Source organism: Grampus griseus, assembly GCF_964374135.1.
Source record: "Grampus griseus genome assembly, chromosome: 3".
Taxonomy (NCBI): Eukaryota; Metazoa; Chordata; class Mammalia; order Artiodactyla; family Delphinidae; genus Grampus; species Grampus griseus.
The window spans coordinates 57435695-57447976 of record NC_139019.1 but is presented as its reverse complement, the minus strand read 5'-3'; the positions used below and the strand labels follow the sequence as shown (position 1 = coordinate 57447976).

General features: G+C 43.7%; 1 protein-coding gene across 3 annotated transcripts in view; it reads right to left on the bottom strand.

The window, feature by feature from the left end:
• ARHGEF28 (Rho guanine nucleotide exchange factor 28) overlaps positions 1 to 12282 on the bottom strand; it is a gene marked incomplete at its 5' end in the record, with an annotated part of 260851 nt that overhangs the window by 145785 nt on the left and 102784 nt on the right. For all 3 annotated transcript variants that reach the window (XM_082652386.1, XM_082652388.1, XM_082652387.1), the window contains 2 exons: positions 1543 to 1603; positions 2171 to 2223. In XM_082652386.1, coding sequence (XP_082508512.1) covers positions 1543 to 1603; positions 2171 to 2223 — 114 coding nt within the window. The remainder of the gene's footprint in view (positions 1 to 1542; positions 1604 to 2170; positions 2224 to 12282) is intronic.

The following is a 12282-nucleotide window of genomic DNA, read 5'->3' as shown; positions in this document are numbered from 1 at the left end:
TAAATCATTACTCTTACCTTCTATAGCAGAAATATTAAAGGTGTGCACAAAGCCCAGTATGATCTAGTTTCTATTCCAATTTCAGTAGCACCTCACACAAGGAGAGCCAGAAAGCACCTCTGGCTTGTGGCCAAACTACAAGCAGCACAGCCAACCGATGCTGAGGGTGCTTCCTCCTCACCCTGCTTTATTCTTGTAACTGCTTTGTTGCATGCCTGCACTCCCCAGGGAGCCCCCTGCACCGCCAGGCTCCGCAGGCCACCCACCTTCGCTACTCAGTTCACCCAGGGAGCTGTCTTGCTTTTCCCTGATTTCACATCAGCCCAAGCACTTGGTCACTGCCATAGCCACCACCACACCCCTGCCACTCCCAAGACTGCTCTGCCCAGGCACCTTCCAGGTGTGTGAGCTGCTGCAGCTTCACTGAGCCTGAAGAAACCAACTGGGCAATCTCTGGATTACCTGCTTCCCACTTATCAGCCCCAGACCATCCAAGTGCCCGGACGAGGCATCTGCTGATAGCCCAGCCTGTGCGTGTCCTCAAACCCCCAAGAGCTTCATCAGGCTCTAACTCAAAGGTTAAGTCTGGAGCCCTGATTAGCCCTGAAGAATTAGAAAATGCCCGAGGAGGAGATTTGGGGAGGTGCCCCTTGGGGAGTGGTGAATTACAATGCTTGTGAGCAGACAAGAATTCCCAGGGCCAAGGGGAGAAATACTTTCCCCTTGCCAAGGGAGCTCCTGGTTCCTTTGAAGGGACACCCACATCAGATCCATGCCCCAAGATAAGCGTCTGGTCTTTTCCTGAGGCCAGGGGATAAGATCACAGGCTCAGCTCCAAGGGCCCCCCCCCCACCGGGTATCAAAATAGGATAGCGGTAGGGCTTCCCTGGTGGCGCAGTGGTTGAGAGTCCGCCTGCCGATGCAGCGGACACGGGTTCGTGCCCCGGTCCGGGAAGATCCCACATGCCGCGGAGCGGCTGGGCCCATGAGCCATGGCCGCTGAGCCTGCGCGTCCGGAGCCTGTGCTCCGCAACAGGAGAGGCCACAACAGTGAGGCCCACGTACCACAAAAAAAAAAAAAAAAAAAAAAAAAAAAAAATAGGATAGCGGTAAACTTGGGGATTCTGAGGCCAGGCAGGATGAAGTTATGAGTCTCAACTGCCCCATTTACCCTCTACCAGTGGGCTCAGTCGCCATCACCTGAAACGGAAGCTGGTAGTACCAACCTCATAGGAATAACAAGGTAACATATGACAAGCCCCGAGCCAACATCTGACTCAGAGTAAAACTGTCTAGAAAAGCTTGGATTGCTTTCTTTGTTTTGTTTTGTTTTTTAGAGTGTAAATGGAGATTGAATGCCTGAAGTCATAGTATTATAACTGATGCTGCAAAAAAAATTTACCTGGGTGGGTTTCAAGAAATAGACAAGGCCCCCGGGAAGGAAGATTTTATTTCTAAGTAGATTTTCTTCTTGTCGCCTGCATACCTGGGTCTGTGATACCCCCATATGCATGCTGGGGGGAGCAATATTTTGGAACATACCCAAATATAGACTGTCCTGGTCTTCATGTTCATTCAGTTGAACCACTGGGCTTTTCACACGCTGGAAAAGATAAAGTCAGGTGGCTTTTTTACAAGTTACTTACTTGATAACAGTAATGTTTATTTTTGCAAATGAAAAAACAACCTAAGAAAACATCAGTAAAGACATGTTACATGTGTCACCACACATAAACAGAAAACTAGTCTTGTACGTAATATTAACAGCTAGAAATAAGGGAAGAATCTGTCCCAAGCTGATGCATGCCTAAAAGCTATCCACAGGTTATTTTATATTCAGAGAATATCTCCCAAGTTCATTCCTGCAATGGCATTGTTGGCAAACATCTGTAGATATCATCTTCAAGTACAAATTTTTGGAAAAGTTATACAGTCATCTTGCATATACAACTACGACCCAGAAAGACAGCTAGGTTTGCTCATTAAGAGTAGAGATCTAAAATTCGATAAAGGAAGCAATTTCAAGTTATTCTGAGTGTGCCCTGGGACATATCCCTGAGGTGTTTTTTTGCTTTGGGTTTTTCATCCTATGTTTATTACTGCTAGGTCTTCACTTCTACTTCAACTCTGGAGAGAAGCACAAAGATGAAAATGGGCAGGGAATCATTACCTTTACATTCTCCTCTCCAGGCGATGATCTGCTGGACACCGAATTCTTAATCTCTGCAAAAGGAATAATTCTTATCAGGATCTGCTGATAGGAATTTCCATTAAAAAAAAAAAGGAAGAAGAATAAAAAGGAAAATAAAAAAAGAAACTAGATGACAAACGCAAATGAGTTGCTCAGAGCCGTCTGTGTGGATCTAGGTTTTAGATTAGGCTTCTTAAAAATCAACTCTCCGAAGAGCAGAGTATCTGATAACCTGACAGCCCACGCTCTGGTATTATTTGTGTGGACCAAGATGTAAACAAGTCCAGGAGCTCTCACAGGAAATCCTGAGGAAGACAATGATTGTTAAATAAACAAATGCCCCTGATTCAGAAGGAAGGCTGTGCACTGACCGAAGCCTCTTCAAAACAGCACAGATTCTAAGGACGTGACTCGTGCCCACCTGAGGAAATCCCACGTCTCCTTCCTCAAGTGCCACCGATTTCATGTTTCAAAAGAGCCTAATTCATTCTAGATGAGGTTTGGTTTTCCCTTGCCCATTGTTTAATGTCAAGAACATTGGCACAGCCCTTGGGCTGGGACCTCAGACAGTGCCAGGCTCTGCACTAACCAGCCCCATGCACACCAGTGGCCTTCGCTCTGAATAGAGGCTTTCCTGGAAGCATCAGTGGTCATGATGTTCTGGGATGAACAGAAGGTCCACTTAAGGTGTGCTTTTCTCTGTGTCTTGATTGATTGGTTTTCTTCCCAAATACTCAGTTGCCCGTAAACAAGAGCCATCGTTACTGAAATAACCACTAAAAGTAGGTTTGGGCCTAAGGAAAACAGAAGTGTTGGGCGCTCCTAACAAGGGCAGCTGGATGGAAATCTTCACCCTGAATTTGTATTAATATACAACACTGTGGGCCCAGGCCCTCTTCTCGACCCCTCAGCTTCCCTGCCCCCCAGGCCCTGCTGGATGCCAGTTCTGGGGAGCCCCTTAGTTTCCCCACCAGGTCCATTAACTAGGCATTCCCTCCTACACTTTGCCACTCCTGTTAATTTCAGTCACGTGAGGCCTCAAACCTCCAAGTGGATTTATTCAGGCCCTTCTTACTGCCTGGCAACAATGCCAGTTTCCATCCATGTTTCTGCTTAGAAAAAGTACAAGGTTTTCGTTTAGGTGGCTTTCCATGATGAATCTTAACAAGGTAAGGATGGAGCAGAGAAGTCAACAGACACAAAGTCATGATGTATTTTTTTAAATCTGCATAACAATAACTTTGAATTTGCTTTATATCAAGCAAGTTAGGAAGATATCTGCCCTCCACAACAGTATATTGCTCTTGAATTCATAATGCATATTAGCTTCTATGATGAAAAATGAAAGGGTAATAGCCTCAATTTCATGTGGTCATGTCAGCTGACCTCTACAGGGAGTAAGGACAAGGCTGTAGCTGACACCCAGCCTGGGCAACCTGTGCTCCTCAGCAACCCCACCTACCTTTACATGCACACCCCACAAAAGGCCTCCAGGTGGCAGCAGAGTACCATCTGCAGAACAAGAGGGCCCGCGATGGGAATGTCAAAATGAGACACCTTCACCCTTCAAAAGCCTGCTGTTTAAGCACCGAAGTCCAAAACACTATATTAAGAGAAAGTTTTCGTTCTACTGCACAGATGCAGAAAACTGATGTGAAGCACCTACTATAGTGTTTACCATATGGGAGCACAGCAGGTCTTCTGTTTTAAAATACATATACCCAAATCCTAAAAATTGGGTGAAGGAGGGTAACTAGAACTGAAGTTTCAACAGACACATCTGCATAGACAGCAAGAGAGTCACACACATTTTTACTGCCCGTCACTGGATATTCCTTTAGAGACATTGCGGACCATATGCTTTTAAATGCTAACAATTCTGCATTTCTAAAGAATTCTGTACCTACAACACTGATGCAGAAGAATAATACACATTTTATTCAAGACTGCTGATGAAGAAGTCAGGTGATCCACCCGTAACCACAAAGGATGTGTTCACCCAGTAATATGTTCAGAGTCCACTCCAGTGGTATGTTCAGATTCCAGCTCCCTACCCCTCTCAAAAGGCTAGTCTTCATACACTGCCAGCCTACATTTTCCTTACAGTCTAATGCAATTTTGTTCAACATTCAAACAAATACTACAAACTATGTTAAAACAGACGTCTTTATAAAACGTATAATCATTTTTAAAACAACTGGCAAGGTTATAAAACTATCTCAAAATCATTAAAAATATTTGTGGGACTTCCCTGGCAGCGCAGTGGTTAAGAATCCGCCTGCCAATGTAGGGGACACAGGTTCGAGCCCTGGTCCGGGAAGATCCCACATGCCGCGGAGCAACTAAGCCCGTGCGCCACAACTATTGAGCCTGAGCTCTAGAGTCCACGAGCCACAACTACTGAAGCCCGTGTGCCTAGAGCCCGTGCTCCGCAACAAGAGAAGCTATCACAGTGAGAAGCCTGTGCACCGCAACGAAGAGTAGCCCCTGCTCACCGCAACTGGAGAAAGCCTGCGCACAGCAACGAAGACCCAGTGCAGCCAAAAAAATTTAAAAAATAAATTAAAAAAAAATTTGTGATAGGATAATCATGTATCTTTAATTAATCTAGGATGATACAGAACTATATCTTAGAGCTTTTAAAGAATTTGGCACTCCTTCCACCAGAGTTTAATTAAATTGCTCCAGGAGAGTTTCTGCTAAATGACGAGGATCCTTTTACACTCACCCACTGCACCACCAACTGCACAGTGCAATCAAACCACTCATTGCTATAGCAACCTTCAGCAGATAATGATATCAGTAACCCCAAGCTATTCTGTTTTAAAGACCTATTAATCTCCCTTTCAAGGCCTACCCAGAAGTAAGGATCTCCACCTCCTAAATCAGATTTGCCAAACATCATAAACATGTTTTTTATTGCCATACTATAATGGATCAAGAAATAATCTCTAATATTCATGTTCACCAGGGACACTGCACTAGCAAACAGCATAAGATCAATACCAGTGTCTTGTTAGGAAACAGATTAGCCTAATAGAGCTCAACTCTGGGCACAAGTCATACCGTCTCCTTTTGAGAAATGGGACCATGGAGGCTGGACTTAAGCAAAGACAAAGCTTACATGGAAAATACAGGGTGCTCAGTATTCTCCTTCAGCTACAATTTGCTGTGTCATCTGACTCCTCCCCCAGGAAGGAGGCAAAAAGGATCTCGATCAGAGCCAGCCAGACAACTACTGCTGCTTCACCCCGACCCTCAGGTTCAGCTCTCCACGATCAAGTCCCCAACTGGGTTAGACATGCAGGGCAGCATCAAAAGCACAAAGGAAAACACGGGTCATGCTCTCAGCTTGCTCTGTCTGCCCCACAAATGCCCAAAGGGACTCATAGGGGTAGTTCACAGTCTTTGAATGAATCCTCTTCTCCCAATAGACTATTAGCTCTGGGAAGGCTGGGTCCAAATCAATTTAAGCCCAACACCTGTATCTCCAGGGCCAAGCAGGGTGCCTAGCATATTACAGATGCTGAATAAATGTTTCTCTCCTCCATGTAGATCTGATGGCCCAAAATAACTGATGAGATGCAACAGATCATGAGGGACAAGAAAGGGAAAGTTGTTTACTTTATTAAATTACTAATTCAAATATTCCAATACCGGTGCTATTTCATCACAGCTTCTGAACTGTCAGCTGGATAAGACAGATGAATGTTTTTCCCCTGGCTTCCTCCCACCCCTTCAACTCTGCAAGCCCAAAAGTCACCCTTTCCTCTCTAGTTACGCATTGGAGTTTCACTAAGGACTTCACTTCACGAGTCACCTTAATATTTTACCCTAGTGTGCATGTCTGATTCACAACTGCTAGAGAATTAAAATGGCAAAGGGAAAAAATTTGAAAAACCATCTACTGCTCTCAATTCACAGGCTATTATAACACTCTGATCTTCTGTTTCAGTATCTCAATTACTCCCTTTTTTTTTTTTTTCTAAAGGTGGGAGTACTAATCCCACCTTTACTAATGCCAACTGATAGCTGTTGGCATTCCCAGTATAAATATGGACTGGGAGAAACAATGAGGCACTTATCAATAGAAATATCAACATGAGCCCTGTTAGTCCACGAGTCCCAACATTCCATATAATTTAACAAGCTCAACCGGGCCCCCAGTGATCGAAGCCCCCAGGATCAGCAGTCAGGGAGAGGATGCCAAGGCGAGAGAAGACCTCAAGCAACTCAAAACGTGCTCTTTTACAATATAATTTTTACATTTCTACTCTGAATTCTTTCAGAAAAAAACTAAGACGTCTTTTTTGAAATACGTAGTGTTTTTTTTTAATTCAAATTATTCGTGACACTTTTTTGAGTCACAAAAGTAATTCAGAAAACTTGAAAGGGACTGAGGAAAAAAATCCACAAATCCACCATTAATGGTTTAGTATATTCCCTTCACACATGTACACATATATATTTATATTTGTATATTTGTATTTGTATATATATGTATGTATACACATATATGCATGTATATACATGTATATATATGTATGTATGTATACATATATATAACAGCTTTGAGGTATAATTCAATACCATACTATTCATCTATTTAAAGTATACAATTCAATGATTTTTAATATACTCAGAGCTGTGCAATCATCACCACAACCAGTTTTAGAACATTTTCATCACCCCAACAAGAAACCCCATACCCATTTGTACTCGCTACCCATTTCTCCCCGACCACCACCGCTCCCACCCCAGCCCTCAGCAACCACTAATCTACTTTCTGTCTTAATGGATCCCATTTTGGATACTTCACATAAATGGAATTATACAATATGTGGTCTTTTGTAACTGGCTTCTTTCACAAGGCATGTTGTCAAGGTCCATTTGTGTTATAATGTGTCCGTATCTCATTCCTTTTTATTGCCAAATACTACTCCGTTGTATGGATAGATCACATTTTGTATATCCATTCCTCAGCTGATGGACTTTTTGGATTGTTTCCATTTGGGGCAGTTATGAATAATGCTGCTTTGAGCATTTGTGTGTAAGTTTAAGGAGATCTATGTTTTTATTTCTCTTGAGTATATATCTAGGAGTGTCATCACTAGGTCATATGGTAACTCTATGTTTAATATGCTTTTATAATATAGATTTTTTACATCTAGAGTGTGCACTCTCTCTCACCCTCCCCACCCCCCATCCCCATAAGATCTCAAACAGTCAAACATTAAGTCATGGAGTAAAATAAAAGATATCATCCTCAGCCCCAAAATTTGGTGGCAACTATCAACTAAGCAGAAGCTCTAAATCATTATACTTCAAACTGAGGTCAGGACAGAACTTTCCTAATTTACTCAACTGCTTGAATAAAATGAGGCAAAGTCATCTTTCAACAATATAAACAAGATTCAATTTTCTCTTTGGAATACTTTTATGTCCCTAAGATTTCACACTTAGAGTCTATTTCAATTCAGGGGGAAAAACTCCTTAAATATACCTTCAACTTATAAGCTTATTTCAACTGTATTAGACTCCTCAGTTGATATGCTTAGTAAATGCTTGTCCTTCCTCCTAACCTGCTGATCGGACCCAGCTGGAGCAAAGTAGCCATAGCAGACGGGAGCAGAATCCGTTGTATCTAGGTGACTTCTGAGGAATCTGAGATTCTTTCCAGCTCAAACTAGGATTCTTTAATTCTGTGATGAACTGGGGGAGGCAAGGTGGAGAATTTTTCTTTATATGAAAATACTAATATTATTATAACAATATACAAAATGAGCATCATATCAGCTTGAGATCTTATTTTGGCGTTTTAAGGATGAAACTCATTCTCTTCTGTAGGCAGGAGGAGAACATGGACTGGCAAAGTCAGTCTCTAAAAGAAACAGAGAGAAGACTGAGCCTCTCTGTCAAATGAAAGCAGCACAGGTGACTTCCTGGGGCTAGGAAGTACGTTCTACGGGTATGGAGTGTAACTGTCTTGCAAATGCCCAGGTACCTAGCTTCTAGGCAGCAACACTGACCAAGCCCTTGGATGGATATTCCACAATGAGGCTAAGATAAGAGCTGTGTATCCAGCTGAGTAATCACCCCTGCAGAACAGCCTCCTTAATTGCTGTCCTAAATCCCCAACACCTCAGGTCCCAGCCACCCTGGTTAAAGGACCTGCATCTTGATAAGACATTGGAACCGTATTCAACAGTTCTAAAAAGACATTGGGCCACAGTATTCAAAACGAAAAATCTTGGAAAGGAAATTTTGCATGGATAAAAGACTTCTTGGTTTTTCCAATAATATCTCACAGGAGATATTCAAATAAGGAGAATCCATCATATGATATCACTTATATGTGGAATCTAAAAAAAGGGTACAAATGAACTTATCTACAAAAGAGAGATAGAGTTACAGAGGTAGAAAACAAACTTACGGCTACCAGAGGGAAAGGGGAGAGGGATAAACTGGGAGATTGGGATGGACATATACACTCTACTATATATAAAATGGATAACTAATAAGAACCTACTGAATGGCACAGGGAACTCTACTCAATACTCTGTAATGGCATATATGGGAAAAGAATCTAAAAAAGAGTGGAGATATATAGATATATAAAACCGATTCACTTTGCTGTACACCTGAAACTAACACAACATTGTAAATCAACTAGACACCAATAAAAATTTTTTAAAAAAGGAGAATCCACCACACAACTCCCTCTTCCCATTTCACTCACGTAGAGCACACAGAGAAGAGCTGTACCCCCGTCTAAGGAATGTTCAAGCAGCAAATCTGCTCACCTGGTCACCACGAGGTGAAGCGCTGTGTCCTGATATCCCAGCACACACATGATCACCACTAAGTCCGCTCTAGCCACGTGCTATAACTTGCACTCATCACAAGACAGTGTTGGCTAAGCGTCCACAGTCAGATACTGATCAAGGTGCCCCACCTGTATTTTCTCATTTAAACCTTATTTTGAAGGAAGTATGAAATGACACTCCCACTCCACCATTTTCCACAAAAGGAAACACAGCTGAGTAACTTGCATCCTGTTCAGAAGCCAGTTCATGGCAGAGCTGAGGTTTTTAGCAGAGTCTGCTTGTTGCTGATGTGTCATCAAGACCTGTCCCTGCATGTGGGTCACAGTCTCCCATCGTAAGGGCTTTAGGAGACAGGTCAGTCACATGGAGGAGAGCTCGTTTCAAGGCAATGATTCCAATTTTGCACTTTTCCATCACACAAAAGCTGGAGAGAACTCTAGAGCAGCAGCCCGAAGACTAAGTAGGAAAACAGTCTGTTAGAGAAGGGTGGTGGGTATCTACAGTGTGGTGGGCAACCATTTACCCACCTAAGTTCGGACTGCCTGGGCAAGCTGTGTCACCTCACACAAGTTATGTGACCTCCCTCTGCTGCCACCTCCTTGTGCACAAAATGGGGAGAATTGATTCCTGACTCCCAGAAATGTCCCTCTCTCCATGGCCACTGGGACGTGTGCTCCCTGAGTGTGCAAACTTGGCTCGGTTCCCAGCTGCATCCCCAGCACCTCGAGCAGTGTTCGTCACGCCACAAAGGCGTGAGTGAAATTCAATGGAAGGAAACTCCATGAGTTGAGGGCTTTTTTCTCTTTGCCTTTTTGGTTACTGCTTCATCACCAGTGCTGAGAACAGTACCTGGCAGAGAGTGGGTGCTCAGAAAAGACTTACTGAATGGGTAAGTCAACGGGCCTGTAGGGCTCACGTCTGCCTGCCTAGAGCGGGTCTTGCGTTTGGACCCATGGCCTCTCGCACAGGATGGGGAGGAGGAAGCGCCTCTGAGCCCACTGGGAGCTGCTGCCCAGCCCTGAAGGAGATGATTGTGCCCTCTCCCTTTGCGACTGGCACTCATGTTCCAATCCCTACTCCTTATGTCCTCGTTGAATGAGAACGTGGAAGATAAGTAATGGGGAGAAGTGAACACAGTAAAGGACTCGTCACATAAAAGTCGAGACAGCAAATTACACAGGGTTTTTTAAAAACTCCAAAATAATGAAAGAAAATAGATTCATACGGTGAGTGGTCAACAGTATTGCAATGGTTGCCTGTCTTATGGCCCCATAGACTCTAGGCAGGCAGCAGCCTCCTGAAAAACATCAAAAAGTACAGCAGGGGGCCCCGGTCTGGGGGGATCCCACATGCTGCGGAGCGGCTGGGCCGTGAGCCATGGCCGCTGAGCCTGCGCGTCCGGAGCCTGTGCTCCGCAACGGGAGAGGCCACAGCAGTGAGAGGCCCGCGTACCACCAAAAAAAAAAAAAAAAGGTACAGTGGGCTGTGTGGCAAGGCATGGGTGATCTCAGTACTCAAGATGACCATGAGTAGTTTTAAAAATGCCTCCCTAGCTCCCTCCCGGTGTGAGCATTATGTACTAATAGATGGAGAGAACCCACATGATCGTGAAAAAGGAGGACATAAGCTTAAAAGAAAGGGCAGGATCAGGGGAGATGAGGAAGAGCAACATTTCCAAAGCACCTTCCACAGACCATTTTCATGAGACGCTGAGAGCTAAGAAAAAGGGATTCTCCCGTGATCAAGTTAGAGAACTGTGAGGTTAAACAAGAAACACAGGTTTCTTGACTGCAAGACTTAACTAGAACCTACAAAACGTTAAACGTATTCTCAGTTTCCAACAGGGGGGTTTCATATATAGCATTTTCTACTTATTTGGACAAAGAATACTTATTTTTCAGAGCATCTTCCAAGGTTGGTGTTCGGTACAATGCTCTTTAGGAACTCCAAGACTAGGAGATCAAATAACAACAAAGGCGGCAAGGGACAAAACGGAGTCAGTTGGTGGGTCAATACATACTCATAATTAGCTTATTCATCTGAACACAGTGAAAATGAGGTGACCTTTTGGCCATATAATTCATTTGGAATAACATCCCATCATTCTGGGAGGACAATTACAATCATGAAATTATGGAAACATAATTGGTTCAGAGACAATAATAAAACCATTTATCACACCACCAGAGACAAAGTAAATTTCCAAGCTAAAGGTATTATAATCTTTTAATCAATGGCAGCTACAGATACACACTTAAAAGTCCCCTTTCTACCCACTGCCCCAGGAGGCAGAACATTATCTATTAAGAATCTTCTGTGAGATTTCAAAGGGAAAGTTTGCTTTGGGGGTTAAAGGGAAAAAAAAAACAAACAACCAAGCTTTTACACTCAAAATGTTTTGTTCTTCCAGCTGAGTCACCTGCAGGCTTATGAATGAACAAAAGCTAATTGAATGTTTTCACTTTAGGTGAATACTGCCCTCTGCTGGAATGTGCACACAGTTTCTAACATGTCCTCCAAACATACACAGATAAAACCACGGTCTACAAGGTCTGTAAAATATACACGTTAATTATCTGGTGTTAGAGAACTTGAGTTTCTGTCCAAATTCTTTTGCTTATTGGTTGAGTGACTTCAGTCCAGCTGGCAGCCAGGTGTATTAACTTGCCTGCCCCCCTGAGCCCATCAAACTCAACCTGTCTAAAACTGAGTAGGCATTTTGTCATGATCCTGCTTCCTGTAAGGCCTGTCCCACCAGGAGTGGAAGAATCACCCTTCTCCCTTGCCACTGACACCCACCTGACATCCTACGCCTTCAGGACAGTATCCATCGGTCCCTCTGTCTCCAATCTCATTATACTGCTATGGTGCAGACTGTCTTCTGTATTACTCTCAGCAGCCCCTGGCCCCTCCAACCTATTCTTCACACTCTCACAGAGTGACCTTTCTAAATAACAACCTGATCTAATTTGCTTAAAACAGTTCCCAGAGCTGTCAAGGTGGAGTTGCAGTTCCTTGCCTTGTGTACAAGCCCTGCTGATCTGCCTCTCTTTCAGGCCTATGTTCCTGGCATCATATACACACCCCTATACTCCAGGACCACAAAACAACTTGCATCTCCCCCAACGCATCATCTGGTTCAGGGCTCTGTATTGCATATAGTCCCATTGTCTAGAATTCCCTTCCCTCCCTTAGATCACAGCTCCAGGGTCACCTCCACCAAGAAGCTTTCCCTGACCACCCCACCATCACACGCCACAGAGT